The 27,706-nt window shown below is 37.7% G+C and overlaps 1 protein-coding gene and 1 pseudogene across 9 annotated transcripts in view; both read right to left on the bottom strand.

Annotated features, from left to right (window-relative positions):
• DMTF1 (cyclin D binding myb like transcription factor 1) overlaps positions 1-27,706 on the bottom strand; it is a 50,140-nt gene that overhangs the window by 3,859 nt on the left and 18,575 nt on the right. For 6 of the 8 annotated variants that reach the window (XM_027539855.1, XM_027539848.1, XM_027539849.1 and 3 more), the window contains 10 exons: positions 27,514-27,608; positions 23,088-23,202; positions 21,373-21,449; positions 15,734-15,891; positions 14,560-14,592; positions 13,563-13,672; positions 11,092-11,320; positions 9,467-9,618; positions 7,989-8,198; positions 1,387-1,472 (listed from right to left, as the gene is read on the bottom strand). In XM_027539855.1, coding sequence (XP_027395656.1) covers positions 1,387-1,472; positions 7,989-8,198; positions 9,467-9,618; positions 11,092-11,320; positions 13,563-13,672; positions 14,560-14,592; positions 15,734-15,891; positions 21,373-21,449; positions 23,088-23,202; positions 27,514-27,608 — 1,265 coding nt within the window. The remainder of the gene's footprint in view (positions 1-1,386; positions 1,473-7,988; positions 8,199-9,466; positions 9,619-11,091; positions 11,321-13,562; positions 13,673-14,559; positions 14,593-15,733; positions 15,892-21,372; positions 21,450-23,087; positions 23,203-27,513; positions 27,609-27,706) is intronic. The other 2 variants (XM_027539853.1, XM_027539854.1) reach the window with 1 other exon arrangement.
• Positions 4,898-7,461, bottom strand: LOC113891602 (annotated as a pseudogene). Its single transcript, XR_003510805.1, has one exon. The product of XR_003510805.1 is annotated as a U4/U6 small nuclear ribonucleoprotein Prp4 pseudogene (transcript).

Below are 27,706 nucleotides of genomic sequence, written 5' to 3'. Positions count from 1 at the left end.
GTGGTATAGTAAATACTTTATATGTACATGTATATCATATATGCATATTTTAATATACTTAAATACATTTAATGCTTATACATTTTCAGAGCTGAGGCACTATTATGCTTTATTAATAAATTAGGATAGAAGTCTCTAAATCTTTGAATGTGACCTCATAAGTTAAAACCTGAACACGTACCCCAAATATATGTGTATACATTATTTATTTGGCCAGGGGGAAGGTGGCAAAAAAAGGTAAAACAAATTTCTGTTTTGTACCTGTGACAAATGACTTTCAGCGGAGACCACTGAATTAGGAAACCGAGGCTTAGGTTACGCAAGCAGCCTAGTAGAAGTTCCAAAAGAGAATCTTTTGCTCTGTGGGCCGTTATGAGATTTGGCTGTGTATAGGATATAAATAAACTCATGCACTAATACTCCTTATATTTTTCACAGCAAAGAAATCTTGACATAATTTAAATAAAATATTTTCTTCACGAAAACTGAGCCAATAATTTTGGGTTTACCTATTTTAGAAATCAGGCAAAGAACTGGGGCTGTTTTTAAATTTAACCCCCGCCACAAAGAAATTACATTTAAATTAGCACACATATCCCCATCTCTTAGTATAGTTAACATCTAATCTATGTTCTGTCTCTACAGGTTTGCCTACTTTTGACGTATCAAATGGGAGCCCTGAACTATATATTTTGTGTCCCATTTCTTTCACTTTGCATAAGGTTCAAGGTTCATCCTTATGGTAGCATATTTTTTACTGCCAAATAATCATTTGTATGTCTCTAGCACATTTTATTTACCCATTTATCAGTGGATGGACATTTGGATTATTTCTACTTTTTAGTTATGAACATTCACGTACATGGACGTAATGTTTTCATTTCTCTTAGGTATACCTGGGGTTAGAATTGGTGGGTCATATGGTAACTATATGTTTAACCTTTTAAGGGACTGCAAGATTCTTTGCCTAAGAGGCTACATCATTTATGACCAGGACTTTCAAATCCTGTATCCTCAATGGCTAGTGCAGTGTTACTCTGTAAAATAATTCATTCCATAAACTTTTCCTCAACCAATATGAACTTGTTTATAACTCGATAAAAATACGTAGTATGTACCCTACGTGTTAGCCTTGTCATTTTCATCTATATAAGAAAAAGATGTTATTAGTTTATATCAGATTGAAAAAGAAAGACTAAAATTAATTATAAAAAGTAGAAGTCTGATTTATGTTGTCTTCTAACCATCTGGCTTCCAAAATCATGGATATAGTTACACTTACTGACAATCAGGTTAATTTTTATATTTCATTTGCTTATGTAATATTTCTAAAACCGATACCAACTGATCTTATACATCATATGGCTTTTTAAAGTAGTTACTCACTGGAAGAATCTCAAATGTCTGTAGTGTTCCACTGTTTAGTGTTATTGTTTCCGAGTCAACAGTAGCAGCAGCGGAGTCTGCTGAAGCTGTGGTAACAACAAGGACAATAGAACACTTTTTAAATTTCAATTTCCTCAGTATATTCAATTAATTAGGAGGGCAATTTCATATCGAATAATTGGCCTGGAAACCCACAATCATTTAATAAGAGATAAGAAATCTAATGGATCTCTCTGGGATGGCATAGATAAGGGTCAGCAAACCATGACTCACGGCCAGATCCAGCTCACTACCAGTTTTTATAAATGAAGTATTATAGGAGCACAGTCAAGCCTACTTGGTTATGCATTTTCTGTAGTTGCTTTTGCACTACAAGGGCAGTTGAGTAGCTATGACAGAGACAAAATTTGCTAACCCTGGCATAGATCATAAGATATTTCTAATGTTAGTAAGAAAGAGGAATACACTAAGGCTAACCTGCAAAGATACAGGAACTTGATAAAATGCCAAGTGTTCCTGTATCTTTTGGTAAGATGGTATAGATGTCTGAAATATAGAGATGTCCGAGAACACTAGGTTTTAGTTCTAGTGACATCACTTCTGGCAGTGTAAATCCAAGCAAGTAACTTACTTTAATCCAAACTAATGTTCAGAGACTTTACTTGCCCTCTCTATCTCATACAGTAGTTGTAAGGATCAAAAACATGAAATACATACAGTATTGTTTCAGATGACTGTACTGGGCGATTGAACAGCACTTTAGAGATCAGACAGGTGTGTCAACTGAAGCTCAGACTAGATCGTGTCTGCTCAAGGTTATACAGAACTACAGCAAACTAGAAGAAATGTGAGCTCTTTTGGTGCTTTGAGTCCCACTTGTAGGTACATCCATGTGGAAAATGATTTGAAATTGACTTCTAATGTATAACATTTATTGTTTATTACATTCTGACTATAATACTTCTCAGTTTAAGAGAAATGCACTTAGTTTCTGTTTTCTTACTAGTTCATGGATTTTTAAGATCATACTTAGAATAATTTGATTTAAAATAAATAACCTAAATCAAAGGTAAGCAAATTATGGCTGTGGACAAATGTGGCTCAAGGCTAAGAATGGTTTTTACATTTTTAGAGGATTGTGTAAAAACAAAAATAGAAAATTCCATAGAGATCTATCTGGCCTTGGCCTGCAAAGCCTAACATATATGTACTGTTCTGAACCTAAATAGTCTGCATCCCTGACCTCTAATAAAGAAAGAAACAATCATGAGATTTTAGCTCAAATGCCAAGAATAATGGGTGTCTTGTAAAACTCTTACCCGTATTTCTTACTGGATGAAATAAAATTATTCTAATACTTAAAAAAGTATGCTGTGAATGAATATTAAAGCACCATTTATAAAATGTTTGCTATTTTCCCAATAAGTATTATCAACCTAGTAGCCAAGGAAAATTATAACTTTCTCCATGCATAAATAATTTTTAGCCAACAGAATCTCTCATATTTATGGTGGATTAGTAATTTCAGTTGCTTTGCAATTCTCAAGACTATAAAATAAAACAAAACAAGCAGGGTTAAAGAAAACAAATTCTTCATGTTTTAAAGCTAAAGCTAATGTGCACATTTAAATTAGAACTTTAATAAGCATAATTAATTTAAACATCTGCCATGGAATTCCCAGAAATACAGTGTTAATAATGCCAATTAAGTGGTCCAGAGATTCTCAAATGGGACCATAGAGTACATATGAAAACATGTAAGTTGCCTGTATCTGTCATACTGACTGGAAAGCACTGTTTGGCATTTTATGGCTGACGTCAGGGGACCCTACACATCTTGCAGTGTGTAGGAGGACATCCTGCCAACAGAGAACTGTCCCACTCAAAATGCCAATAATCCCCGGACTGAGAATAACACCCAGTGATTGAAAAACTCTTAGCAATGGCCTTTCCATAGGCAAATAACATCGTGTAGGGGGAAAAAGTGAGATAAAAATGAAATAATAATATGGTTCTGAGATTTTTATCCTCATTCTTTCCTTTTCTGTCCCTCTATAATAGAAAGAAAGGTAGATCAACTTGGCTTAGATCTTAGAAAATAAACTTCTCTCCCTATAACTCACTCATCTCATTAAGCACAAGATGTCAGAGGCTAAGGAAAAGAGAAAGTTGAAAGTCAGTTGTGTCCTACTCTTTGTGACCCCATGACTGTAGCCTGCCAGGCTCCTCGGTTCATCGAATTCTCCAGGCCAGAGTACTGGAGTGGGTAGCCATTCCCTTCTCCAGGGGATCTTCCCAACCCAGGAATCAAACCCAGGTCTCCCGAATCGCAGGCAGATTGTTTACCAACTGAGCCACCAGGGAAGCCTCTCTGTTTACACCAAAGAGGTAAACAAAACAATCCCTGTAGGAAACTGGGTCTTTACTCCCTTAAGAGAATCTCTTTTGACCTCACCAAAACCCATTTCTTCTACATTTCACCGCAAATCCATTCCTCATTTGTATGTCTTCTGGAGAATTACTACAAATGATGTGCCATCGTAGGGACTCTATGTCCTTGCTTCAGTTCAGTTCAGTTCAGTTGCTCAGTCATGTCCGACTGTTTGCGACCCCATGAATCGCAGCACGCCAGGCCTCCCTGTCCATCACCAACTCCTGGAATTCACTCAAACTCATGTCCATTGAATCGGTGATGCCATCCAGCCAGCCATCTCATCCTTTGTTGTCCCCTTCTCTTCCTGCCCCCAATCCCTTCCAGCATCAGGGTCTTTTCCAGTGAGTCAACTCTTTGCATGAGGTGGCCAAAGTATTGGAGTTTCAGCTTTAGCATCAGTCCTTCCAATGAACACCCAGGACTGATCTCCTTTAGGATAGACTGGTTGGACTTCCTTGCAGTTCAAGGGACTCTCAAGAGTCCTCTCCAACACCACAGTTCAAAAGCATCAATTCTTTGGCGCTCAGCTTTCTGCACAGTCCAACTCTCACATCCATACATGACCACTGGAAAAACCATCCCCTTGACTAGATGGACCTTTGTTGGCAAAGTAACGTCTCTGCTTTTGAATATGCTATCTAGATTGGTCATAACTTTCCTTCCAAGGAGTAAGCATCTTTTAATTTCATGGCTGCAGTCACCATCTGCAGTGATTTTGGAGCCTCCCAAAATAAAGTCTGACATTGTTTCCCATTTCCCCATCTATTTCCCATGAAGTGATGGGACCAGATGCCATGATCTTAGTTTTCTGAATGTTGAGCTTTAGGCCAACTTTTTCACTCTCCTCTTTTACTTTCATCAAGAGGCTTTTGAGTTCCTCTTCACTTTCTGCCATAAGGGTGGTGTCATCTGCATATCTGAGGCTATTAATATTTCTCCCAGCAATCTTGATTCCAGCTTGTGCTTCCTCCAGCCCAGCGTTTCTAGTGATGTACTCTGCATACAAGTTAAATAAGCAGCGTGACAATATACAGCCTTGACGTACTCCTTTTCCTATTTGGAACCAGTCTGTTGTTCAATGTCCAGTTCTTTTTTTTTTTTTTTTTTTGCTTTCTAAAAATTTCATTGAATCTTGACACAATGGCCTAGCTTTGGGGTAACACAAAGGATACCAAACTTCAAAGCAAAAATGGAAGACATTTTCTGAAGAGGCAGATGCTCAGTTCTGAACTTCCCGATGCAGTTATCGTTCCAAGTGAACTCAACAAAATGAGGTAAAATGTCTACTGAGTCACCCAGGACACAGCTGTGGTCCACGTCTTCGCCTTCCGTTCTCAGGGTTCTCGCTCTGTCAGGTACTGTTCAGCCAGCGCACAGTGAGATGTGTTTCTCTACTTGAGGGCTTCCTGCACAGAGCACGGCCATCTTGCTCTCTGGGTCACATGGAGTTCTGAAACACGTACCAGGTAATGGAAAGCCAGGTTTCAAGAAGTAAAAGTCCTGAGTGCTTTGAGGGAAGCAAGAGGGCATTCAAACAAAAGATTAATAAAAACAATGTCTATAACATTCATGGAGGGGCTTGAAGATGAAAACTAAAATTTTTCAACCATGGAAGGGGTTGACCAACACCCAGGGATTGGGCTGCTTGCCTGAAGTGGGAGCTGAGACAGAAATTCAGTTCTTTTGAGGATCTATACACATGGTAATTGGCAAAATACATGACAGAACAAAACACATCAGTTCCTTTCTTTTGAAAATGGCTCTAAAGGGAGAGTGAGGCTTGAATCCTTCCTTCAATGGTCCTGCCTGTTCAGCCATCCAGAGCTTGAAGGTCCTGTCATAGGAACAAGTGGCTATGAGCTGCCCAGCGGAAGAAATGTCTAGGCCCGTCACTCTGCCTTTGTGGCCAGCCAGAGTCTTCAGAGGGGACCAGCCTGGGTGAGTCCAGATCTTGGCTGTGTTATCATAGGCACCAGTGAGTGAGAAATTCCCATGGATAGGCTCAAACTTGACACCTGTCACTAAGTTCTGATGGGCAGGAATGGTATAGACACAACGTCTCTGTTGAAGGCCCTGCACTTTGCAGGTGTTGTCACCACTGACAGTTGCAATGTGGTAGCCATTGGGGGAGAAACTTATTCCATATATTTCCTTCAGCTGACCTTCTAGGAACATGATACGTCCTGTGCGCAGGTCCCAAACTCGGCCAAATGCATCCAGTCTCCCAGTGCCAGCCAAAGAGCCATCTTGATGGAAGGCAATGTCATACGTGTGACACCCATGCTGTGGCCCTCCTAATGCAGGATTTCCTCTTGAGCTTCCAAATCCCATAAGTGCCATGATCGGTCATAGCAGGTGGTACCTAAGAAATGTCCTGATGGATGCCACATTACATGAGCCACATGCATTGTGTGGCCTTCAATATCTGCCACCTTTCATCACTGTCAAGGCTCCACAGCTTCACAGAACTGTCAGCAGCACAAGAGGCCAGATTGACATCTTTTTGGTCCAAGGAGACCGTGGATTTGGGATGGAATATGATCGCTCCCACGTTTGTGTTATGGCCTCGAAGAGTGTGAAGGAGGTTGCAATCAGGAACAGACCAGAGCTTGCAAAGCCCACTCAAACAAGCTGTGGCCAGCATTTTGGAATTGGTACTAAAGTGACAGTAGGAGATAGGCCAATCATCCCCAATCTGACCACAGAAATTATTCAAAGATCAGAGAGATTTGTGCAGCTCTTGCATCTGGGAGGTTCTAGTTGTCTCAGGAACCTCTTTATGAAGATGGGCCTCTTCTAAGTATTTCATTGCCCTGGGCAGTGAATAATTAGCAATCTGCAGTCTAGCAACCTTCAGGCTGTTTGGTCCTTCATGGTACCAGGTCTGCTGATACTCTTCTTTGAACTTCTTTGATTTTTCATAATCTTTTTTGGTCTTTTTTAAGGCATTGGTACCGACCACTGAGAGGATACGTCTTAACCTTTCTCTTCGTTCAGCAGGACCTTCTCCAAAAAGTGTGATGGGTTCCCCCAAAGCTCTAAGGCAAGCCTTGACCTCTGAGTCATCTGTGGAAATGTTGATTTGCCGGGATCGCTTCCTTCTCTCAAACTCTGCTAACACTTCAGCCTGTCTCTCACTGATGTGCTCTTCAATTTCAAACACTTCTCCAGAGGTTATGTTAATGTTTCCTGCTTTGAGTCCTTCTTTTCCCAAAAGCCCAGATTCTCCTTTGGCCAGATGCTCCCTCTCCTTCTCTTCCAAACTTCCATAATAGATGTGTGGTTTCTTCACAACTGCTACTGCTAAGTCACTTCAGTCGTGTCTGACTCTGCGAGACCCCATAGACAGCACCCACCAGGCTCCCCCATCCCTGGGATTCTCCAGGCAAGAACACTGGAGTGGGTTGCCATTTCCTTCTCCAATGGAGGAGCCACTAAGTCATCTGGTGCCTTAGTTTTGGTTGCCGTGGAGGAGGATCGTGAGGAAGCCATGCTGGGCTCCGGAGCCGTGAAGCCCCAGCGAAAGCTGTGCTCTATGTTTCAGACCGTCCACTGCGTGCCCAGCCCATGTCCAGTTCTAACTGTTGCTTCTTGACCTGCATACAGGTTTCTCAAGAGGCAGGTCAGGTGGTCTGGTATTCCCATCTCTTGAAGAATTTTCCAGAGTTTATTGTGATCCACACAAAGGCTTTGGCATAGTCAATAAAGCAGGAATAGATGTTTTTCTGGAACTCTCTTGCTTTTTCCATGATCCAGCGGAGAATGTTGGCAATTTGATCTCTGGTTCCTCTGCCTTTTCTAAAACCAGCTTGAACATTTGGAAGTTCACAGTTCACGTATTGCTGAAGCCTGGCTTGGAGAATTTTGAGCACTACTTTCCTGACAGTATTTTAAGTAGTTTTCTATTAACCATTAATTCTTTATAACATCTAGAAAGTAAGATGATTTAAAATGGTTTATAATGGCTGGGCTGTTGGTTATCAGTCTTTCGTGTTACACATTCATCCTTTGCAAATATTTATCAAGCTAATAAACATAAAATGCCATAGATCTCCTTTAATTCGTCAACTTGGATAAATTTCTGTCAAAATTCTAGAAGACTGAAAGGTGTCAGAGCCATTCACTAAATCGCACAGGTCAAATAGCAAGGAGTCCTGAGGTTACTTACAGACGTGGGTGATCTGGACGGGAATCTGTAGGGCTGTCATGGGGCTTGGAGAGATGGCACCATTGTCTTCCAAGCGGGCAACTCTGATCTGAACATGCTGTACACTGGAATTGGAATTACTGTTTGGAACTCCAGGTCCTGATTTATTCTCCAAAAGCGTTGGGTTGTTTTTTTGATTTTCATGTAACTGTTTAAGACCTTTTATCAAGACTGAAGGGAGATGGGTAGACAAAAAGAACATTGATTCTCCGACAGACCACCATCTAAGCAGCAAGGGAGGTGGGGGGTAAGGAGGGAAAGTATTTGGAATAAATAATTGTATATAGGATGACATCCTACCAAAATAATAATAAAAATATTTAAAAACCACAACCTGTCTGGAAATTTTTGGAAACGTTATCAAAACAGATTTTTAAAAAAATTCACAACCGAATATTGTTCTGCCATCAAAGCCACATTAATAGCCATTGTAAGGAACATGGAAATACAATATTTTCTATGTCTTAGGCCTTCTTGATAAAATTCTTATTTGGGAAGAAAACTAACTAGCTTATTTTTATTCAGTAATGAATCGTGTACCCACCCCCTGCCCTGACTCAAATGGCACTTGACTGCTTTAGCCACTGCAGGCTGTCATCTAACTTACAACCCCAGAGTGGCAGCTGAGCTTTTCCCAACAGCAGTATGCAAACAACCTGAGCTCCTGTAAAGCCAGCTCCTCTACTAATCACGATAAACTACATCAGTCATCCCAGGTGATGCTGGGTTCCTGTTACATTAGTATTCCTTCACTCTCCTGGTTATACTAACTTTTTAAAATGCAAAATAAATTTGTAACTGGGTATTTAGGGGAAAAAAACCACATTTTCATCAAGCCAAATTCCTCAGCATTTAATTTTCCTTTGCAAAAATGAAGCTGGAGCACTATATCAGTGAGAGTGAATTTGATTACCTAAATTGAAGACAGTACTACCTGGTTCAGTGTCTAAGTACAGAATAGACAGTGAAATGGAAAAGTAAGCTATACTTCACCTTTAAGCAAACCTAAGATCTCTGGATTTATACAATAAATGAAATTAGAAACTTACCAGCCTTTGTTCTACAAAATAAATCTCCATAGAATTTCTCTAAATAATGCAGTTAAGTAATTAGAAATTACTCAGTTCATAAAAGTTGATTTAAACGTAATTTCTTACATCTTTGTATGCAGTGAAAACACATGTGAAATTTATTTCCTCTTCACAGTTTATGTGAGAAGAATGTGTATAAATATGTGTAATTCCACCCTTGGTGCTTTGAGAATTACAAATCATATTAACTCTGCTCAAGGAAAGTTTGTTACCCAAAGAAACAGGACAGAGGTTGAAGTAAAATCTACCATGATTCATCTCTCTTCAGCCGAGGCAAAGAACTTCTAACTGCTAATTCCTTGAGTACTTAAGATAAGGTAAGGACTTAAGGAGCAAATAATACATTACCAGGGAATGAAACATCCTTATGGTTTGCGATTTGCCTTTTGATGGTCCACCATTTACTTCGAAGCCACTGTGGTGAACGGACACTGCTCCATCCCTCAGCTAACAGATCCCAGTTTATGTCATTTTCATCAGCTACATCAAGCTCTGCTATCCTACAAAATAAGGTTACAAAATAAGCATCTGTTAGATGTTTGTTTCTCCACAAGGATCCTCCTCTGACTACAGGTGATGGCATCAGCAATAAAGGGAATGGCAGGGTGTGTCACTGAGATGCTAGGTACGGGAAAGGATGGACTGCGGGTGTGCAGGCCTGCTTCCTGAGCTAAGAGCTAAGACGTAGCACAGTGATAGCCTTTCGTTAATGGTACTACCAATGTGCTGAACCATAACTATGGTCAGAACCAGAACTGTGAAGGAAAGGGAAGAGCTAAAGGTTAGAACAGAATAAGGACAGGTTTAGTTGTATAGTGTTCTATAATGTTTTGTAGTGTGTTATATAATGCTATTTTCTAGATCTGAGCTCTTCCACTTGTAAAATAAAATTACTTAGAAAAGAATGGGGCTTCTCTCATAGCTAAACTGGTAAAGAATCTGCCTGCAATGCAGGAGAACCTGGTTTAATTCCTGGGTCGGGAAGATCTGCTGGAGAAGGGATAGGCTACACATTCCAGGTGGCTTGGGTTTCCCTGATGGCTTAGGCTGAAGTAAAAAATCATCCTGCAATGTGGGAGACCTGTGTTTGATCCCTGGATTGGGAAGATCCCGAAGGGAACGGCTACCCACTCCAGTATTCTGGCCTGCAAAATTCTATGGGGTCACAAAGAGTTGGACACGACTGAGCAACTTTCACTTTCAGAAAAGAACTATTTATAAAGATGACTAGCTGGGGAAAAGCTATATTAAAAATAAAACTCAAAAGAAAATGATAAAAAGTTAAAACAGTGCTTGAGCAGCAACCCCAAACCCCACAATTAACACAAAATAGTACAGCTAAATTTGGGGTTTTAATGGTCTATATGTTTTCTAGTTAACTGTCAGGATTTTGATTTTCAGTTGGGAGTAGCCACAAAAATTCTAGCTGGTATTTTTGGCCACTGAGTCTTAAACCAACTAATTTAAAACAATAAGCTTAGGATTATTACCTAAAAGCCATCTTTGGATATGTATGAAATGGAAGCATCTAATTTGGTCCAATTTGAAGGTGGGAGATAACTAACGTGGGTTATCTTATTCGCACAGTAGCCAAAGATTGAAGGGCATGGAGACTGACAGCCCTCTTACCCTCAACATGGCCCCTCTCAGCCAGGACTGAGGCACGGGGCGGGGCACAGTGGGAAGCTGCACTGCCGCGGCCTGTGCCACACCTGATCTGTGGATAGAGAGAGGACTTCAGTCTCCACGCCTTCAATCTGGTACTGTGCACGAGCACTAAATCCACTAAAAGAGGAACAAACACAAACCAAAGAAGAGCTCGATATGAAATAGTTAGGATTTTAAACAGTGGCTCTCTGTGGAAAAGATGCTTTCCCGACATCAGGCATCTATGGAAACCAAAAGAGGACAGTTAATCTAGACAGCCACAGCAGTTCTGCAGCTTTTGTCATGAGAAGATTTAGGACACAAACCTGAGGATGAGATTGATTTCATCTTCCTTGGTCCACTCAGTACCTCCGCTCTGCTTCCAGTTCAGGTAGTTGAGCCATTTAGAACGACACTGCTTTTCTGAGCGAGTACCCACTCGTTCTGCCACAGCTGCCCAAGACACACCCTGTGTGACTATGTCACCTGGCTCAGTGCTTGTCAATTCATGCACCACCTCTGCAAGTCTCTTTTCTTCTTCTTCTGTCCACTTCCCTGAAAGAAGGAGAGCATCCAGATGACCACTGCTACCTTTTTCTTATTTTGCAAATCAGACTCAGCACTGTATTTCAAAGGACTGATCGGAAGTATGCAGTAGTTGTCAGAATTATTTCTGAATGACATATGGAAAACCTGTACGTAACTACTAATACAGTTACTAGCCCAGTAAGGTCCTTAGTGGGCTTCCAGGTGGCTCAGCGGTAAAGAGTCTGCCTGCAACACAGGAGATGCGGGGTTGATCCCTGGGTCGGAAAGATCCCCTAGAGTAGAAAATGGCAACCCACTCCAGTATTCTTGGCTGGGAAATCCCAGGGACAGAGGAGACTGGCAGGCTACAGTTCATGGGGTCACAAAGAGTTGGATACGGCTTGGCGACTAAACAACAAAGGTTCTCAGTACTACAAATGGAAATATAGAATCCTAACAGAAAGCACCAACTGACTCTTTAAGGAAAGAAAAACTATCTAAAACATAGCTAGAAAGAATTATATTCTCTCAAGTTATACTGAGTCCTAATTGGGAAGTGTTCCATTGATGGCCTGATGGACACAGAACCTCATACTTTTTTCTTAGTCCCACCAAAGATTCCCTGCTGTGCAGAAGTGAAGTAGTAAGCTCAACAGAGACCTTTACTTACAGGAATGAATGAGGATGGACAAGTAGAACACCACCTATAGCTTCCCATCCATTTCAATAAAAACAAAAACTTGATTTATACCATTTCCTTTCCCAACTCCAAGCTGCTGTGATAAAATAGAAGTCTGAGACTGGTATTCACACATATTATTTCTATTTCAGTTTTTTTGAATCCATAAACCCACTAACAATATCACATGTTCTCTTTGGTCTTTTTCTTTTTAGAAAAAAAAACTTAAGCAGAAAAACAGGGCAAAAAAAAAAAAGAGAGAGCAAACCTTTAAAAAATGTCTTCCACTCTGTTTCTATTTTCTTACTACTAGTAGCTGCAAATTTCAAAAAGGCTATGTGCTTGCCTTTCCGGGATTCATTCATTCAACTGCTAAGCACATTACTGGATATCAGAGATTCAAGACAAAGTTCCTGCTCTCCTATTTTAGCATGGCAAAAAAGTAAGGGGAAACTCAGACTGTTGTCTCATGGTGTGGTCAAAAGACAAAATTCCTGATCCAAAACAATAAATAGCAACAAGGAAAGGTAACAGGCAGAGCATTCCTTCAGGCTGGCAATCAGGGAATGCCATAATGTTTTTCCATTATGCTCATAAAAAGGCTTCTATGCTCAACGTCTTACATGAACCTCTGGGGTCCCACTGTAAACCTAAAGCTCCCATTTCTGCTTCATTCACTACACAATAAGAGCTGGTGAAATTTATGTTTTCACTGCCTTAGAGGTAATAGTGCTGGTGGAGTGGTTAAGCAGGAAACATTCCTGATTCCACTTTAGGGGGCGAGGTCAAAAATATATTCCCTGGAAGCCCAAGCCTAGCTTGAGAACTAATTGAACTTATTTCTAATTGAAAGACTGAGCACAGGCTGCGGATCCTTCAGATAATTTGAGGGCTAAAAAGGGAACTATGAGATCATTTATTCTACCCTCATCATTTTACAGAGGAAACAGGTTCAGAGAGGTAAGTGAGAGTTGGTAGTAGAGCCTAAATACTACTGTTGGTCACAAAGGTTAAGTTTAACAGTATCATCAATCAGTAATTTGTATACATGAACTGGGTATCTGTGGTCTGGCCTGGGGACTGAAACACCAATCACAATTTTTTTCTATGTAAAAAGTTCTTCAAGTTTGAAATAGGCAAAATATGTACAGCCTTCAGAACACAGCTTCTTCCTAAGTTGGGACATGCCTGAACTAAAGGTTTTCATAAATATGAGTTGATAAGCTGTTGCCAACATCAGTTCAAGAGTCAGATGGACTTAAAATTACTTCCTGCACATATGCTTTAAAAGTACCTGTATAGGACAAAAATACTTTCCTACCTGCAGCAGTTTTGAATTGCTACAAAACGGAAACATGCGAGACCTAAATAAAACCTTGGAAGCTGAGATGTGTCCCTATGAAAATATCACCTTACTACACAAAGCTCAAAAATAAAGGATTAGTTGGGTCTAGTTGAAAAGAAAGGGCACTAGAAGAAAAAATCTAAACTTTAATGAGTAGTAAAGCTCTTTCCACAACAGAAGAGAAGGAAGTATGTGAAGGGGCAGGAGGGCTGAATGGTGACAAAGAACAGCGGCGCTCACAGTACCTGTGTTGCAAGTGTCCTTCATCAGTCGGCACCGATCTTTGACGGAAGAGGCACTCCTTCCTAGCGCCGCCCCTATTGTTGCCCAGTCATTGCCATGCTTTATCCGGAGCCTAAAACAAGAGTCTGCCAATCAGCATTTGGTTCAACTGTTTTCTCCCTTTTAATTTCATCATTTATTCTTCATTCTTCTTCTTCCCATTTGACTGGTTTGGAAGTGGTGGGCAGCAATACTTTGAGAGCCAAAGTTTGAAAGTGTGGCCTTTTTTGGGGTCCACAGTTGTCTGTGGGTGAAAAAAAACAGGCAGCAATTGCCTTTTTCCTGGGTCAGAGAAGAAATAAGTAACTTGGATATGTGTTCAAAAAAGACCAAATTTCCCCTCAGGTTACTGACACAATATCCCAGGCAATCCCCAGATTTTTCCCTTTTGAGTACTCCTAACAAGCTCTTCTCAGACACCTAAAAAATTTCACAAGTTCTTATTATCACAAATTGGATCAGCCTTTTTTTTTTCCTTTCATGATCAACACAATCAGTTAACCCATACTTATGGTCCCCAAATTATGTGTCCTACAAAATAAGACTGTATAAAGTAGTCAGTCCAGATAGTCGGTGAAAGATCTGCCAACTCTAAATCATTCTAAACTAAGCCATTAGCACAACCTTGGTGTTGGTCCTGGTTATGTAAGTTCCCCAGATTTAGTCTTCAGGTTACCAAGAATGGCCATCTAATCTCTTTTGTAACCCCTTAGTGGTCTAAGGACACAATCAGTGGTCTAAGGAGAACAAGAGAAGACTGAATTTATGGACATGGCTACTCTATGGATTTGACAAGGTCTTTATATGGTCAACTTTGCTTAATAGCAGGATTAAGTTATACCAGTCTATCAATAATCTCTTGACATTTTCAAAGTAAAATTTTAGAAAACACAAAATATTTAAAAAAGAAAATTAAAACTCAACTATAAGAATTAATGGGAAAAAAAAAGTCAAACTTACTCCTTGAGCTTTTCAATTTCTTCAGGGGTATATCTAGAAATTTAAAGAAATTTTTAAAAGATCAATTAAAGAATGCTAAAAGCCTTAATATAAATCAGAATTTCACTTAGGGAGCCAAATGTTAATCACTTGGCATATTCATAATATTTTTAAAGTAATCAATTTCTAAGTAGATTAATACAAACTCATGCTTTTTTTTCCTTAAAAAAAAAACACACACACACAAATATTTTAAGCTATTAATAAAAGTTAGCACTGTAACAATTTTCTCTAGGAAAATTTAACATTTAAAACGTATTTTCTCCTATGCTGCCTAACACTTGTGTTATTTCCAGTTAGATTCAGATACTCTAATACCATGGCTATTCTGAAAGATGACGACATGGTAAACTGGAGCTAAAAAGAAAATCTATGGTCAACTCTTACAAGTCACTGAAAAATTCAAGTTCTCTTTCTCTACCCACGCATGGACAACTGATATATTCTTGCTCCAAAGTCAAGACTTTTTTTTAGTAGGAAGTACTCAACATAACCAATGCAATGTTCTTTTTAAAAGCAGTATCTAATACGCCACACTACTACCATCTAAAATTCCCAATGAGAAATTTAAAATATGTCAATAACACCATTATTATCATTGCATTGAAGATATGAAGGCTTCCTCTGGATATTATCTATGACAGAAATCCATGCATTATATCCAGAAATTTAGTTATTTTCTGTTCTGCTTTTATTTAAAAAAAAAAAAAAAAAAGATCACTGACTGCCCTAGGAAATGTTATACTATAAACATGAATAGGAAAAACATTACCAATGAATTTGAGTTTTACATCTCCTAAATCTTTAACTACTTTTATACTACTTTCTTTAATACTACTTTACTCAAAAGCAGATTTTGATGTCTTAATATTAACTGAGCTAAGTCTCAAATCAAACCTATATAAGGTATTTCAGATTCTAATTTCTACAAGAGAAATTACATTCTTATTGTAATGAGATTTCACCATATTTACAACATGCACTTGAAGAATAAAAATACTAACCCATCGCTCAATAGTAATTTGTAACTGTCTCCAATTAGGCTTTGATCATAATTTTAGTTAAAAAATGATAGTTCCTTAAATATTTCCCATCTAAGTTACATGAAAACATGCAGTATTACAAGTTTTCATACTTTCCCACATGGTTTCTGTCATCGTACATGCGAAGCACTCTTCTATAAACTGCAAACAAAGGCCGGTTCAGACCCCATGCTATAGTCCTGTAGAAATCTTTTCTTTCGTCTTTTGACATCTCAAAGATGATTTCTGTAGCATCTTTTATTCCGCGTGCCTAAGTGGGTACATTTCTTTGATTTAGGGATTTCTGATAGAATACATATGGATATACTATACTTTTTAAAAGATTTTTTAATATTAAAACCAATGGCATTCAGAAAAATAACACTGCTAATTTATTAAGTCAAATAAGAAATGATACTTAAATACTCCAAAAATAAGTTGTATATAATTCAATAAAGTCCTGCAAACCACTTTTAAAATTATAAAAAATTATATCTAAATAAAGTAGAAAAGGAAGAAGTCTTAAGAACAAAATTAATATAATCAAAAATAGAAAAGATAAGCAATGCTAAAAACTGTTTCTTTGAAAAGATGCACAAGACTAAATAAAAGACAAAAAAAGATAAACTTAACAACAAACCTTAAAAAAAAGAGCCTAGAGCCTAGAGATTGAACCTCATGAAAATTTTATGGCAATAAATCTGAAAACTTACATAAAATTTATAAATTTCTAGAAAAAGTCAACTTACCAACTGACTCAGGAAGAGAAAGAAAATCTAATAAGCACAGACCATGAAGAAAATTTAACCAGTTATTAATAATTTTCCCACAATGAAAACAGTAGGCCAAGATGACTTCACAAGTAAATCCTACTATACAATTAGGAGAAACATAATTCTGATTTTAAACTATCCTATATATAAAAAGGATAGTTTTTATTAGACTCATTTTATTAGACTGGCATAATCTTAAAAGCAAAACCAGACAGGGAGAATTTCAGAAAAGATTTTTCAGGCCAAGTTCAATCATCAAAATATATCACCTGAATCCTCAAAATCTTTTAGCACACTGAACCCAGTAATATATAAAAAGGTTAATACTCAATGCAAAAAGTAAGCTTACTCTAGGAATGAGTTTGTATTAATGTCACAAAAAGTAGTAATTAATTACACAAGTAGACTTACAGGGAAAGAAGTAAAATCTCAACACGTATGGAAAGAGCAATCATAAAATCCAACATTCAAAAAGCATAAAGACTGTAATAATCACAAATGGAGTATAACCCTTAAATATTATAAATCGCTATGTATACCTGAAACTTATATAATATTGTACACCAACTACACCCCACTTTTACAAAAAGCATAAAGATTAGAAAAGAATCATTTACAGATGTTATACACGTATAAACCCAAAAATCCATGAAAAAATTATTTAAGAATACTTGCAAGAATGCTGGTTACAAAATTAACAAAGTCATTTGTATTTCTAGACAAAGCTGATAAAAATCTTTAAAACTGTTCACTAATAATAGCATCAAAATTAGGACTAAATCTTAGTAAATTATGCAATTCCTTTATGAAGGAAACATAAAACTATTAAGTGAAATTAAAGAGGAACTAACTAAAACAAAGAGCTATAAAATGCTCTTCAGTAGACAGGCAGAATATTAAAAAGATGTTACTTCCTTTCAAACTGATTCAGATTCAATGTTGTATCTGACTCTTTTTGACCCCATGGACTGAATTCTCCAGGCCAGAATATTGGAGTGCATAGTAGCCTTTCTCTTCTAAAAGGGATCTTCCCAACTCAGGGATCGAACCCAGGTCTCCTGTACTGCAAGCAGATTCTCTACCAGCTGAAGAGCCTATCCCTTCTCCAGTGGATCTTCCCGACCCAGGAATCAAACTGGGGTCTCCTGCATTGCCGGTGGATTCTTTACCAACTGAGCTATCAGGGAAGCCCAACTAATAGAGAGAGCTATAAAATGTTCTTCAATATGAAGTCAGAATATTAAAAAAAAGTGTTAATTCCTATTAAACTGATTCAGATTCAATGTAATCCCAATAAAAATTACAACAGTTTTTCATTCTTTGCAAGCTGAATCTAAATTTATAATGGGAGAGCAAATGGCCAAGAACAGCCAAGACACTGACGAAGAGACCTGCCTCATCAGATAGATACTAAGGCTTCTGAGACAGTGCTGTACTGGTCTAGGTATCAAACAGAACCTAGGAACAAATTAGAAAAGCTAGAAACACATCTTTGTAAGTTTGAGTTAAGACAGAATGGGTACTGTAGACTGGGAAAGGACAGACATTCCCTAATAATGCTGGAACAAGTGTCATCTATACACAAAGAAAGCAAAAACAACCACAACGCAGTAACACTGAAACTCTATCTCATAACCACAGTAAAAAAAACAACATGAAAGGCAAAACTATATGAGAATATCTTTATGCCCCTGAAACAGAGGAGGATTTCTTTAAAAAGCACACAAAAACACAAAAGTAAAAAGATGATAATTTTGACACTGAAATGAATATTTTTTCATCAAATGATACCTAGAGAGAATGAAAAGACAGGTCACTAACTTGGGACAAGATATCTGTAACACAACCAAAAAAACATTAGTATCCAGCATATGATAAGACATCAAGAAAATTATAAAGATGAACAACCCCATAGAAAAAACTGATAAAAGACACAAATAGGAATTTCAGAGGAAACACAAATGGCCAACAAGCATATAACAATACATAATCAGATAAACACAATTTAAACCCATAATAAATACCTTTTACACCCACCCTATTAAACAAATTAACAGAAAAAAACTAAAAAGAACCCAAATGACCATTAACTGTGGAATGGATAACTTATATATTCACATGATGAAACACAGGTTTCAATTAAAAAAAAAACCCAATAGGGGACGAATCTCAAAAATCACAATACTGAACAAAAGAAGCCAGTTACAGAATACCCAGAGAATAAACCTACTGATGTAAATTTTAAAACAGGTAAAATAACACTGAAATGCATTATGTATACTCTTTTGACTGTATTAAACTTTACAGTAAAAAGTTTCTAAATTTTAGAATCTTTTTCAAAATTATTTTATTCAATTTCAAGTCTGGAAACAAGTAAACCTAAATATTTACAAGTACCTAGATGTAAGGCACTGTGATGCAGGATGATAATACAGAGAGATGAAAAGACTTTTCTTTTTCTCAGTTCCTTGTGACAGTATCTTATCTTTTTACCCAAAATATAGATATATGACATCTAATTAATTGCTTTAAAAACAGCTCCATAATGTTCTTGCAAGAGCACCACATAAAAATCATAGTCAAAAATCAAAATCAAACAAATTATCTCTTCCTAAGATCAGTGTATCTTTTTTAGACATTTCTTACTTCTGAAAATTCTATCATCCTCCTCATAAACATCCTCAATTAAAATAAAAAAAACTCTTAAATTATTCCATCTCCTCACTTGCTTTCTTAGCCAATATTCAGTCACCAGGCTTCCTCAGAAGACTACTTGCTTATCTGTCTTTTCTTTGCCAATTCTATTTCAACTACTGTAGTTTAAAGTTTTTACTACTCACAACCTGGTCAAATGAAACGGTCATCTAAAAGGTCTTAATCATAAAGCTGCCCTTTAACCATCAAGTTGGAAGAGTCCTTGGAAATCATCTACTCTGATTTCTTACATAAGAAATCAGCTTCTTTATTTCCCAAATTCAGTGGTTTTTTTTTTTTTTACCAACTGGTTACTAAACCTGTAGCATTTCCCCAATTTTAACTAAAGTGTGTGTGATCAGTGGACAACTTTTAATACACTTTTGGATATACTTCAATAGTCACTGAAGTTCTGTTTCTCTTAAAACAATTAATTAGCTTGGTGGGAAGGATCTTCCTTTCTCTCTTTATAATTTATAAAGTGTAGTTTGGAAGGAGTGTAGCTTAAAATTAAGCTTAAGAATGTGGATGTACTAGGCAGCAATGTATTTAAAATAGTGAAAAATTACACATAAACTATCAAATAATAGGAGAATAATTAAACTTCAAAGCTCAAGTTCTAGCAGCCAATTGTCTTCGGTTCAGGTTAAAGGGGTTATGTTAATGTACTCTGGGTTTGAACTCTAAATCCTCAACACACATCATTAACTCATAATGTTCCCTCCAGCCCTCAGTTCAGTTCAGTCCCACAGTCGTGTCCGACTCTTTGCGACCCCATGGACTGCAGCACGCCAGACCTCCCTGTCTATCACCAACTCCTGGAGTTTGTACTCAAACTCACGTCCATTGAGTTGGTGATACCATCCAGCCATCTCATCCTCTGTCGTCCCCTTCTCCTGCCCTCAATCCCTCCCAGCATCAGGGTCTTTTCCAATGAATCAGCTCTTTGCATCAGGTGGCCAAAGTATTGGAGTTTCACCTTCAACATCAGTCCTTCCAATGAATACTTAGGACTGATCTCCTTTAGGATGGACTGGTTGGATCTTCTTGCAGTCCAAGGGACTCTCAAAAGTCTTCTCTAACACCACAGTTGAAAAGTATCAATTCTTCAGCACTCAGCTTTCTTTTTAGTTCAACTCTCACATCCATACATGACTACTGGAAAAACCACAGCCTTGACTAAGATGGACCTTTGTTGGCAAAATAATGTCTCTGCTTTTTAATATGCTGTCTAGGTTGGCCATAACTTTCCTTCCAAGGAGCAAGCGTCTTTTAATTTCATGGCTGCAGTCACCATCTGCAGTGATTCTGGAGCCCCCAAAATAAAGTCTGACACTGTTGCCCCATCTATTTGCCATGAAGTGATGGGACCAGATGCCATGATCTTGTTTTCTGAATGTTGAGCTTTAAGCCAACTTTTTCACTTTCCTCTTTCACTTTCATCACTTTTTCACTTTTCTTCACTTTCTGCTCTAAGGGTGGTGTCATCTGTATATCTGAGGTTATTGATATTTCTCCCGGCAGTCCTGATTCCAGCTTGTGCTTCCTCCAGCCCAGCATTTCTCATGATGTACTCTGCCCTACTCTACTCCTAAGTCTTACCCCTTTCTTTGAAACTCAGCTCAAATCCTTACTCTTGTAAATATTTTCTGTACCTGTCCTAACCCTGAGAATAAGCTTCTCCTTCTCTGTTCTCATGCATAATTCACAATATGTTATCCCTCACATGGTACAAACAAAGCCTTGTATCATTCTTCACATGTTTTCAGAATTACCACATGGACTGTTGGCATTTGAAAGGCCAACACTATATATTAAGGCAATTTCTATCTCTAGTGCTTTAAAAGTTGTTTTCATCAGTCTTTTAATGAAGAGGATGACTAAGCCTGAATATGAAACAGGATATAAGACTGAATATGAAAATTAACTAATATTTTTTAAGGGAAAGGACTAGTGCAATGTCATAAATTCAAAGAAAACGCATCTCTTAGGCTTTACACAGCATAAACTTAAACTCTAATTTATAGGCTGCTTGAAAAGATAGAGCTTTAAGATTCTGAGAGGCTATTAAAATTCTGTCTTAACTTTGGGGTGTTACCTAAAGCAATAAAGCTATTTTAAACTGAGAATTCAAAATGTATAAATATACTATAATACAACTGAAATTATTAAGATACAACATGTTAGCCAATTCTCCATTACATAATTACTGAAATGTGCTACTTTGGTATTTTTGCAACTGGCAATCAAAAAATTCGTGAAACAAAAAATATGCCATAAGATACCTTCAAATAGCGTTCAATATTGTTCATCAAAATATCAATTTCTTCCTTGGACCACATCCCCTGCTTCCATTTATGTCCTTTAAAAGAAAACAAGTAATGCTATTGATAATGTTATTCTTGAGAAGAAAAGAATATAGCTAATTTAATGTCTTATTCATCTGAAATCTGAAAAATCCCTATGTAAAGTTGCTTCTGTGACCCCTGGTTTTTAAGAAAGAATACAAATGACCCTAGTAAACATGGGTAGTAAGTAAAAGAGTCATAAAAAATACTTTGTCTTAATTACATCTCTTACCCTTTCAGCAGGATAGGACTTACAGAAAGTGTGAAAGCCAAATCACACAATCCAAAAGTCTACAAATAATAAATGCTGGAGAGGGTGTGGAGAAAAGGGAACCCTCTTACACTGTTGGTGGGAATGCAAACTAGTACAGCCACTATGGAGAACAGTGTGGAGATTCCTTAAAAAACTGGAAATAGAACTGCCTTATGATCCAGCAATCCCACTGCTGGGCATACACACTGAGGAAACCAGAAGGGAAAGAGACACGTGTACCCCAATGTTCATCGCAGCACTGTTTATAATAGCCAGGACATGGAAGCAACCTAGATGTCCATCAGCAGATGAATGGATAAGCAAACTGTGGTACATATACACAGTGGAGTATCACTCAGCCATTAAAAAGAATACATTTGAATCAGTTCTAATGAGGTGGATGAAACTGGAGCCTATTATACAGAGTGAAGTAAGCCAGAAGGAAAAACATAAATACAGTATACTAACGCATATATATGAAATTTAGAAAGATGGTAACGATAACCCTGTATACGAGACAGCAAAAGAGACACTGATGTATAGAGTGTATGGACTCTGTGGGAGAGGGAGAGGGTGGGAAGATTTGGGAGAATGGCATTGAAACATGTGAAATGTCATGTATGAAACGAGATGCCAGTCCAGGTTCAGTGCACGATGCTGGATGCTTGGGGCTGGTGCGCCTGGACGGCCCAGGGGGATGGTATGGGGAGCGGGGAGGGAGGAGGGTTCAGGATGGGGAGCACGTGTATACCTGAAATTTAAAAAAAAAAAAAAAATTAAAAAATTAAAAAAAAAAAAAAACTTTCTGAAAAATTTCTGCAGTGAAAAATAAGTTTTATGGGAAAAAAAATACATATAAAAGATTCTAGGACAAGGTAAACATAACATTGGAATACCGAGTGAGTAATTCATTCTTAATGAGTAGTTACTGTACCGGGGTTGAAAACAATCTATTTACTTATTTTTTGTTTCCTTTCCTTACTTCAGAGTGGCATATACACAACCCCCACTTTCTTGAAGTAGCTTCCTAGTAATCCTTACAAGTGCGGTAGCACTATAAACACTTACTTTAAACCTCTAAACAACTTATCAGGTCAAAGTTAGTAGTAGAACTTTGAAAAGGTTTGACTTCCTTCTCCCATAAGCAATAACTGTATTGACTTAAACAGTAACACTGTGCATTTGTTTATAACCTACTTCATATGGGACAAGTGATCAATTATTGTAAAATGAATATTGGTTCCCCAGTCCTATTCAGAGCCAAATTTAATTCAATTAGGTTCAAATTACTGTAACTATTCAACCATAATTATGAAGGCCCAAATTAGGATCCTTATGACTACAAGCTTTTTTTGACACTCACTTTTGCCACTGGCCACTGAAATTCAGTATATCTTACCTTTGTTAGTTAGAGAATCCTTATCTTCTTTAGTTGTAAACCATGCTTGGCTAACTGCTGAAACCTCCTCATTACCCAAGGGAGATATTTCATCTAGTTGCTCATTCTGTAGAATCTTCAAAAGGCAAAAAAAAAAAAAAAAAAAAAGTGGCAGCTTGATTTAACACCCAACCTGATTCATCTTTGTAATGCTAAGCATTATAAAACTCTGCTGTATCTAAAACAAATGAATTTCTAGTAACATGAAATTCATTTGTTTTAGATATAATAAAACTACACTGAATTCATAGAAAGACAAACATTTTCTTGCTTTAAAGACAGCATGAAAACAAAATTATCTTCAACAAGAAAAAAAGCCATTTGAATATTTATATGTATAAAACATGGAGAAGGAAATGGCAACCCACTGCAGTATTCTTGCCTGGAGAATCCCACTGACACAGGAACCTGGAGGGGTGTAGCCCATGCAGTTGCAAGAGCTGGACGTGACTTAGCGACTAAACTACTGCTGCCACTAAATAATGGAAACGCTGGGATCGAGTGTCATGATTATTCATGTTCTCACAGGTAGTTTGCTGCCCAAATATTAATACATGGTCATCTGTAATGTAACCTGTTGATCAATCTAAAAGATTAACAGGCTAATTCAAAAAATGTTATTGCAAAATTGTAGTCTGCGTGTTGTTTACTGACAACTTTTTACATTTAGGAGGGTAGGTATTTAGAGCTGATACCTACCCTCCTAACGGTATCTTCTTTTCAAAGAACCATATGGTACTAATTTTATTATTATTGCAATAAAATAGCCTGTATTGAGAAATATAGTTAAATAAACTTTATTAAGATACAAGTCACATCATAAAATTCACCCTTTAAAGTATACAATTCAGTGGCTTTCAGTGTATTTATGCAGCTATCAGTAATTAAGGACATATCTAATCTAGAAAATTCTGCAGGAACAAAGCTGTTTTTAAAAGACTTGGCTGTGGGCTAGAGAGAGCTATGGTATAAGTGAGGAAGATATAGCAACAGTGCTACCGTATCAGGTAAGGAGAGCCTGTTATATGCAGACCAGGATAAGAGGAGAGTCATAGGCCTAGACCCACTCCAGTGTTCTTGCCTGGAGAATCCCAGGGATGGGGGAGCCTGGTGGGCTGCCGTCTATGGGGTTGCACAGATTCGGACACGACTGAAGCGACTTAGCAGCAGCAGCAGTATAGGCCTAGTGACCACTCAACCCAGCTGGGTCTTTGGCCTGGATCAACTACTAAGCTATGTCACTTTCTGGAGATAGGTCCTAACAAAGATTGACTGTTTCTTGAGTAGGCAGAAACTGGATTTCTATTTTCAAGAGGAAATGAAACATCTCACTTAGAAAAGAGAGAAGCTGTCAATGAAGAATCAAGGCACAGTGAGGAGAAAAGCCATGCCTATTGTTACCTACTATTTGTATACCTGGTGGTAATATTTTGTATTTATTAAAGTGGTTTTCTTTAAAAAAAAAAAAAAAAAAAACCACCAAAGACAAAAGCTAGATATCACTCGAACAGACAAGAAAAGGTTTATAACCCGGCATTTATGTGTCATATACTTTAGATTTTTCTTTTAAAGGTTAAGAGAACTTTATAAAGCTGAGAAGTTAAACAGACTAGTCAGACAATATCCAAGGCCTCTTATATTCTGAGGATCACAATTCTGTAAGATTTAATATAGGAGTTACTTATCAAGGACAATATGGAGCGCTATCAAAAGATCTTGATATGTACAATACTTTTAAGAAATGTAGAAAAATCTTCTGAGATGATTTTCTCTTACATTAACTAGTTTGTTGAAAGAATAAAATCACCATTTCCCAAAGTGAGTCTAAATATATATAGCAAAGCCCACTCTGTGAATCTCAGGAATAAACATTTCGTGATTAATTACTGTCTTTGGGTAAATACTTAATGCCTTATGGTGCAAAATTTCCTGAAGACTTACACATTACTTAAACCATGTAATGTTAAACATGACAAAAATCATCAAATGAAGTAAATAACTACTAAATTCTAGCAGTAATATTCAACATTGTCAATCAAATTGAGTATATCAGGAGACTTAGGTACCTAAGAGGCTATCTATCTATACTTAGTTTACAGATAGTGATTAAGTTTTTTGGTATTTTACCCGTTTCTCACTACTTTAGAACTTTCCAGGTTGCACTAGTGGTAAAGAACTCACCTGCCAATGCAGGAGACATGAGACTTGGGTTCAATCCCTGGGTTGGGACGATCCCTAGGGGGAGGGCATGGCAACCTACTCCAGTATTCTTGCCTGGAAAATCCCATGGACAGAAGAGCCTGGTTGGCTATAGTGTATAGTGTTGGACATGGCTGAAGCAACTTAGCACCAGCCACTTTCCTACTTTATATATAAATCTTTTCAAGTTACTCAGGCTTTGTTTAACTTGCTGTTGCTTTTTCTAAATGAAGGCTTTGTGAACTGGTTGTTGGGTTTCTTAATTATCATATATACAGGTTTAAAAATCTGAAAATAAATATTTCACTCACTAAATGCCTCTTGCAACCACAATGTACTACATACATGGGAAGTTTATTTTAGTTCCTAATTGTTTTCCAAGCTAGTCCCACCACTGGAATGGGACAAGGGGGCATTAGCTGCTAAACTAGGTCCAATAACTACACCTAGTTTGCCACAAAGGGCACAGCAAAAAAGCACACTATTTCTGAACTTTAAACTGTGCTTTCACTCCCAACCTAATGTTATTTTAAGAAAACATTAGAAATTAATGGTAATAACAAACCAAGAGGTTAGTATTAGATTGTAACTCATTAACTCTTCAGAAATAATCTAAACAAAACAACCCTAAAACTTGTGTACATTGCTACTGATCAGTCTGATAATAACTAGGCTGTAAACCAAATGAGACATATGTATATAGTTATTTTCAACATGCTAAAAATGGAAGTGAGACAACACTACAAATGAATTTGACAAGAACTGTTTTTAAAATTTTTTATTTCTTTTTGGCTCTCCAGTTGCAGTGCACAGGCTTCTTATTGCAGTGGCTTCTCCTGTTGCAGAGCACAGGCTCAGCAGTTGTGGTGCAATGGCTTATCTGTTCCACTGCATGTGGGATCTTCCTTGACCAGTGATGGAACCCATGTTTACAGCACGGGCAGGTGGATTCTTAACCACTGGGCCACCAGGAAGTCCTGCAAGATCCATTTTGAAGAAAGAATGTGCCCTATTGTTTCTGAGGATTTAGAAAAATTTCTGTCCAAATTCCCCAGCTTGCCTCAAAGACGTCTGAAGCATATTAGAGCATGTCTGAAGCATATTACTTCTCTGGAAATCCTGTTATTCTGGAACTGCTCTCAAGCTCCTCACTGCAATTCACAGTACATCCTCCTGAAACATCCTTAGTCCCTGATATGTATCAACTTGTACGTACTTCGTAATGAAGAAGGGTCATTATGATGCTTCACATAAGAAAAATAATGGTACAATGTCTCTACTGTCTGCTAAAAAAGTATTTTATTAAATGAAGAGACAGAGCAAAAGAACAATCAGCCAGAAATAAACTTACAAGTAAAATAGATTTAAGCTGCTGGCCACTGAAGAGAGCTAAGAATGATGACTACTTTTGGCAGAAATAAACGAGACAATTAAAGAAGTTCATATCGGAAAACAGGCTAATTATTTAACCTCAACACACGGTAAAATCTATCTAGTTGTACAGGTTATCAAAAGGAAATATGACTACCACTGTTATAGTTAAAATGTATTTGAGATGACCAGCTTTCATTCACATTAGGGCAAAGAACACATGGAATCTTTCTAAATCAGTCACTACAGATAACTGCTGGGTAAAGCTTATTTTAAAAAGTTTTATATTCCAATCAATATCTCAAATAACTGGTAGGTAAAATTTAAAGTTATTTAACAGCTCAAAAGAGATCACTCTAGGGAGATAAAGAATGCATATGCATTAGTTCAGCAGATGTGAACCACTCTATAAGGAATCAGCTTTAAAATTCTATTGTTGTTTACAATTCTGAGACTCATATATGTGGGGTCTTACTTCCATCCTGTGATTGCTACTTTTTCAGACTCAGGGCTTCCCAGGTGGAGCTAGAGGAAAAGAACTCACCAGACAACGCCGGAGGCATAAGAGACTGGTTCAATCCCTGGGTCGGGAAGATCCCCTGGAGGAGGGCATGGCAACCTACTCCAGTATTCTTGCCTGCAGAATCCCATGGACAGAAAGCCTGGCAGGTTACAGTCTATGGAACTGCAGTCAGATGTGAATGAAGAGACGTAGCACTCATGCATACTGTCAGACAGAATCTATTCTCATCATTTTATCACCTAAGGTTATGTACAAAGGATAATCTTCTTGCAGCTGTACAAAGGCTTACTATACCTGGATCTGTGTCACAGTTCCCTCCGTAATCTCATCATCTGCCACCTCTGTGGTTGCAGTCATGGTCACCTCAAAGCTCTGATCATTTTCTGAAACTTCAAGAAAAAGAACAGTTCATCTCCAGAGTAATAAAAGCAGGTCCTAATTATTAAAAAATATACCCAAAGAACTAGGATGTGATCATCTAATTTCT

Source organism: Bos indicus x Bos taurus, chromosome 4 (assembly GCF_003369695.1).
Source record: "Bos indicus x Bos taurus breed Angus x Brahman F1 hybrid chromosome 4, Bos_hybrid_MaternalHap_v2.0, whole genome shotgun sequence".
Lineage (NCBI taxonomy): Eukaryota > Metazoa > Chordata > Mammalia > Artiodactyla > Bovidae > Bos > Bos indicus x Bos taurus.
This window is presented reverse-complemented; position numbering and strand designations above follow the sequence as displayed.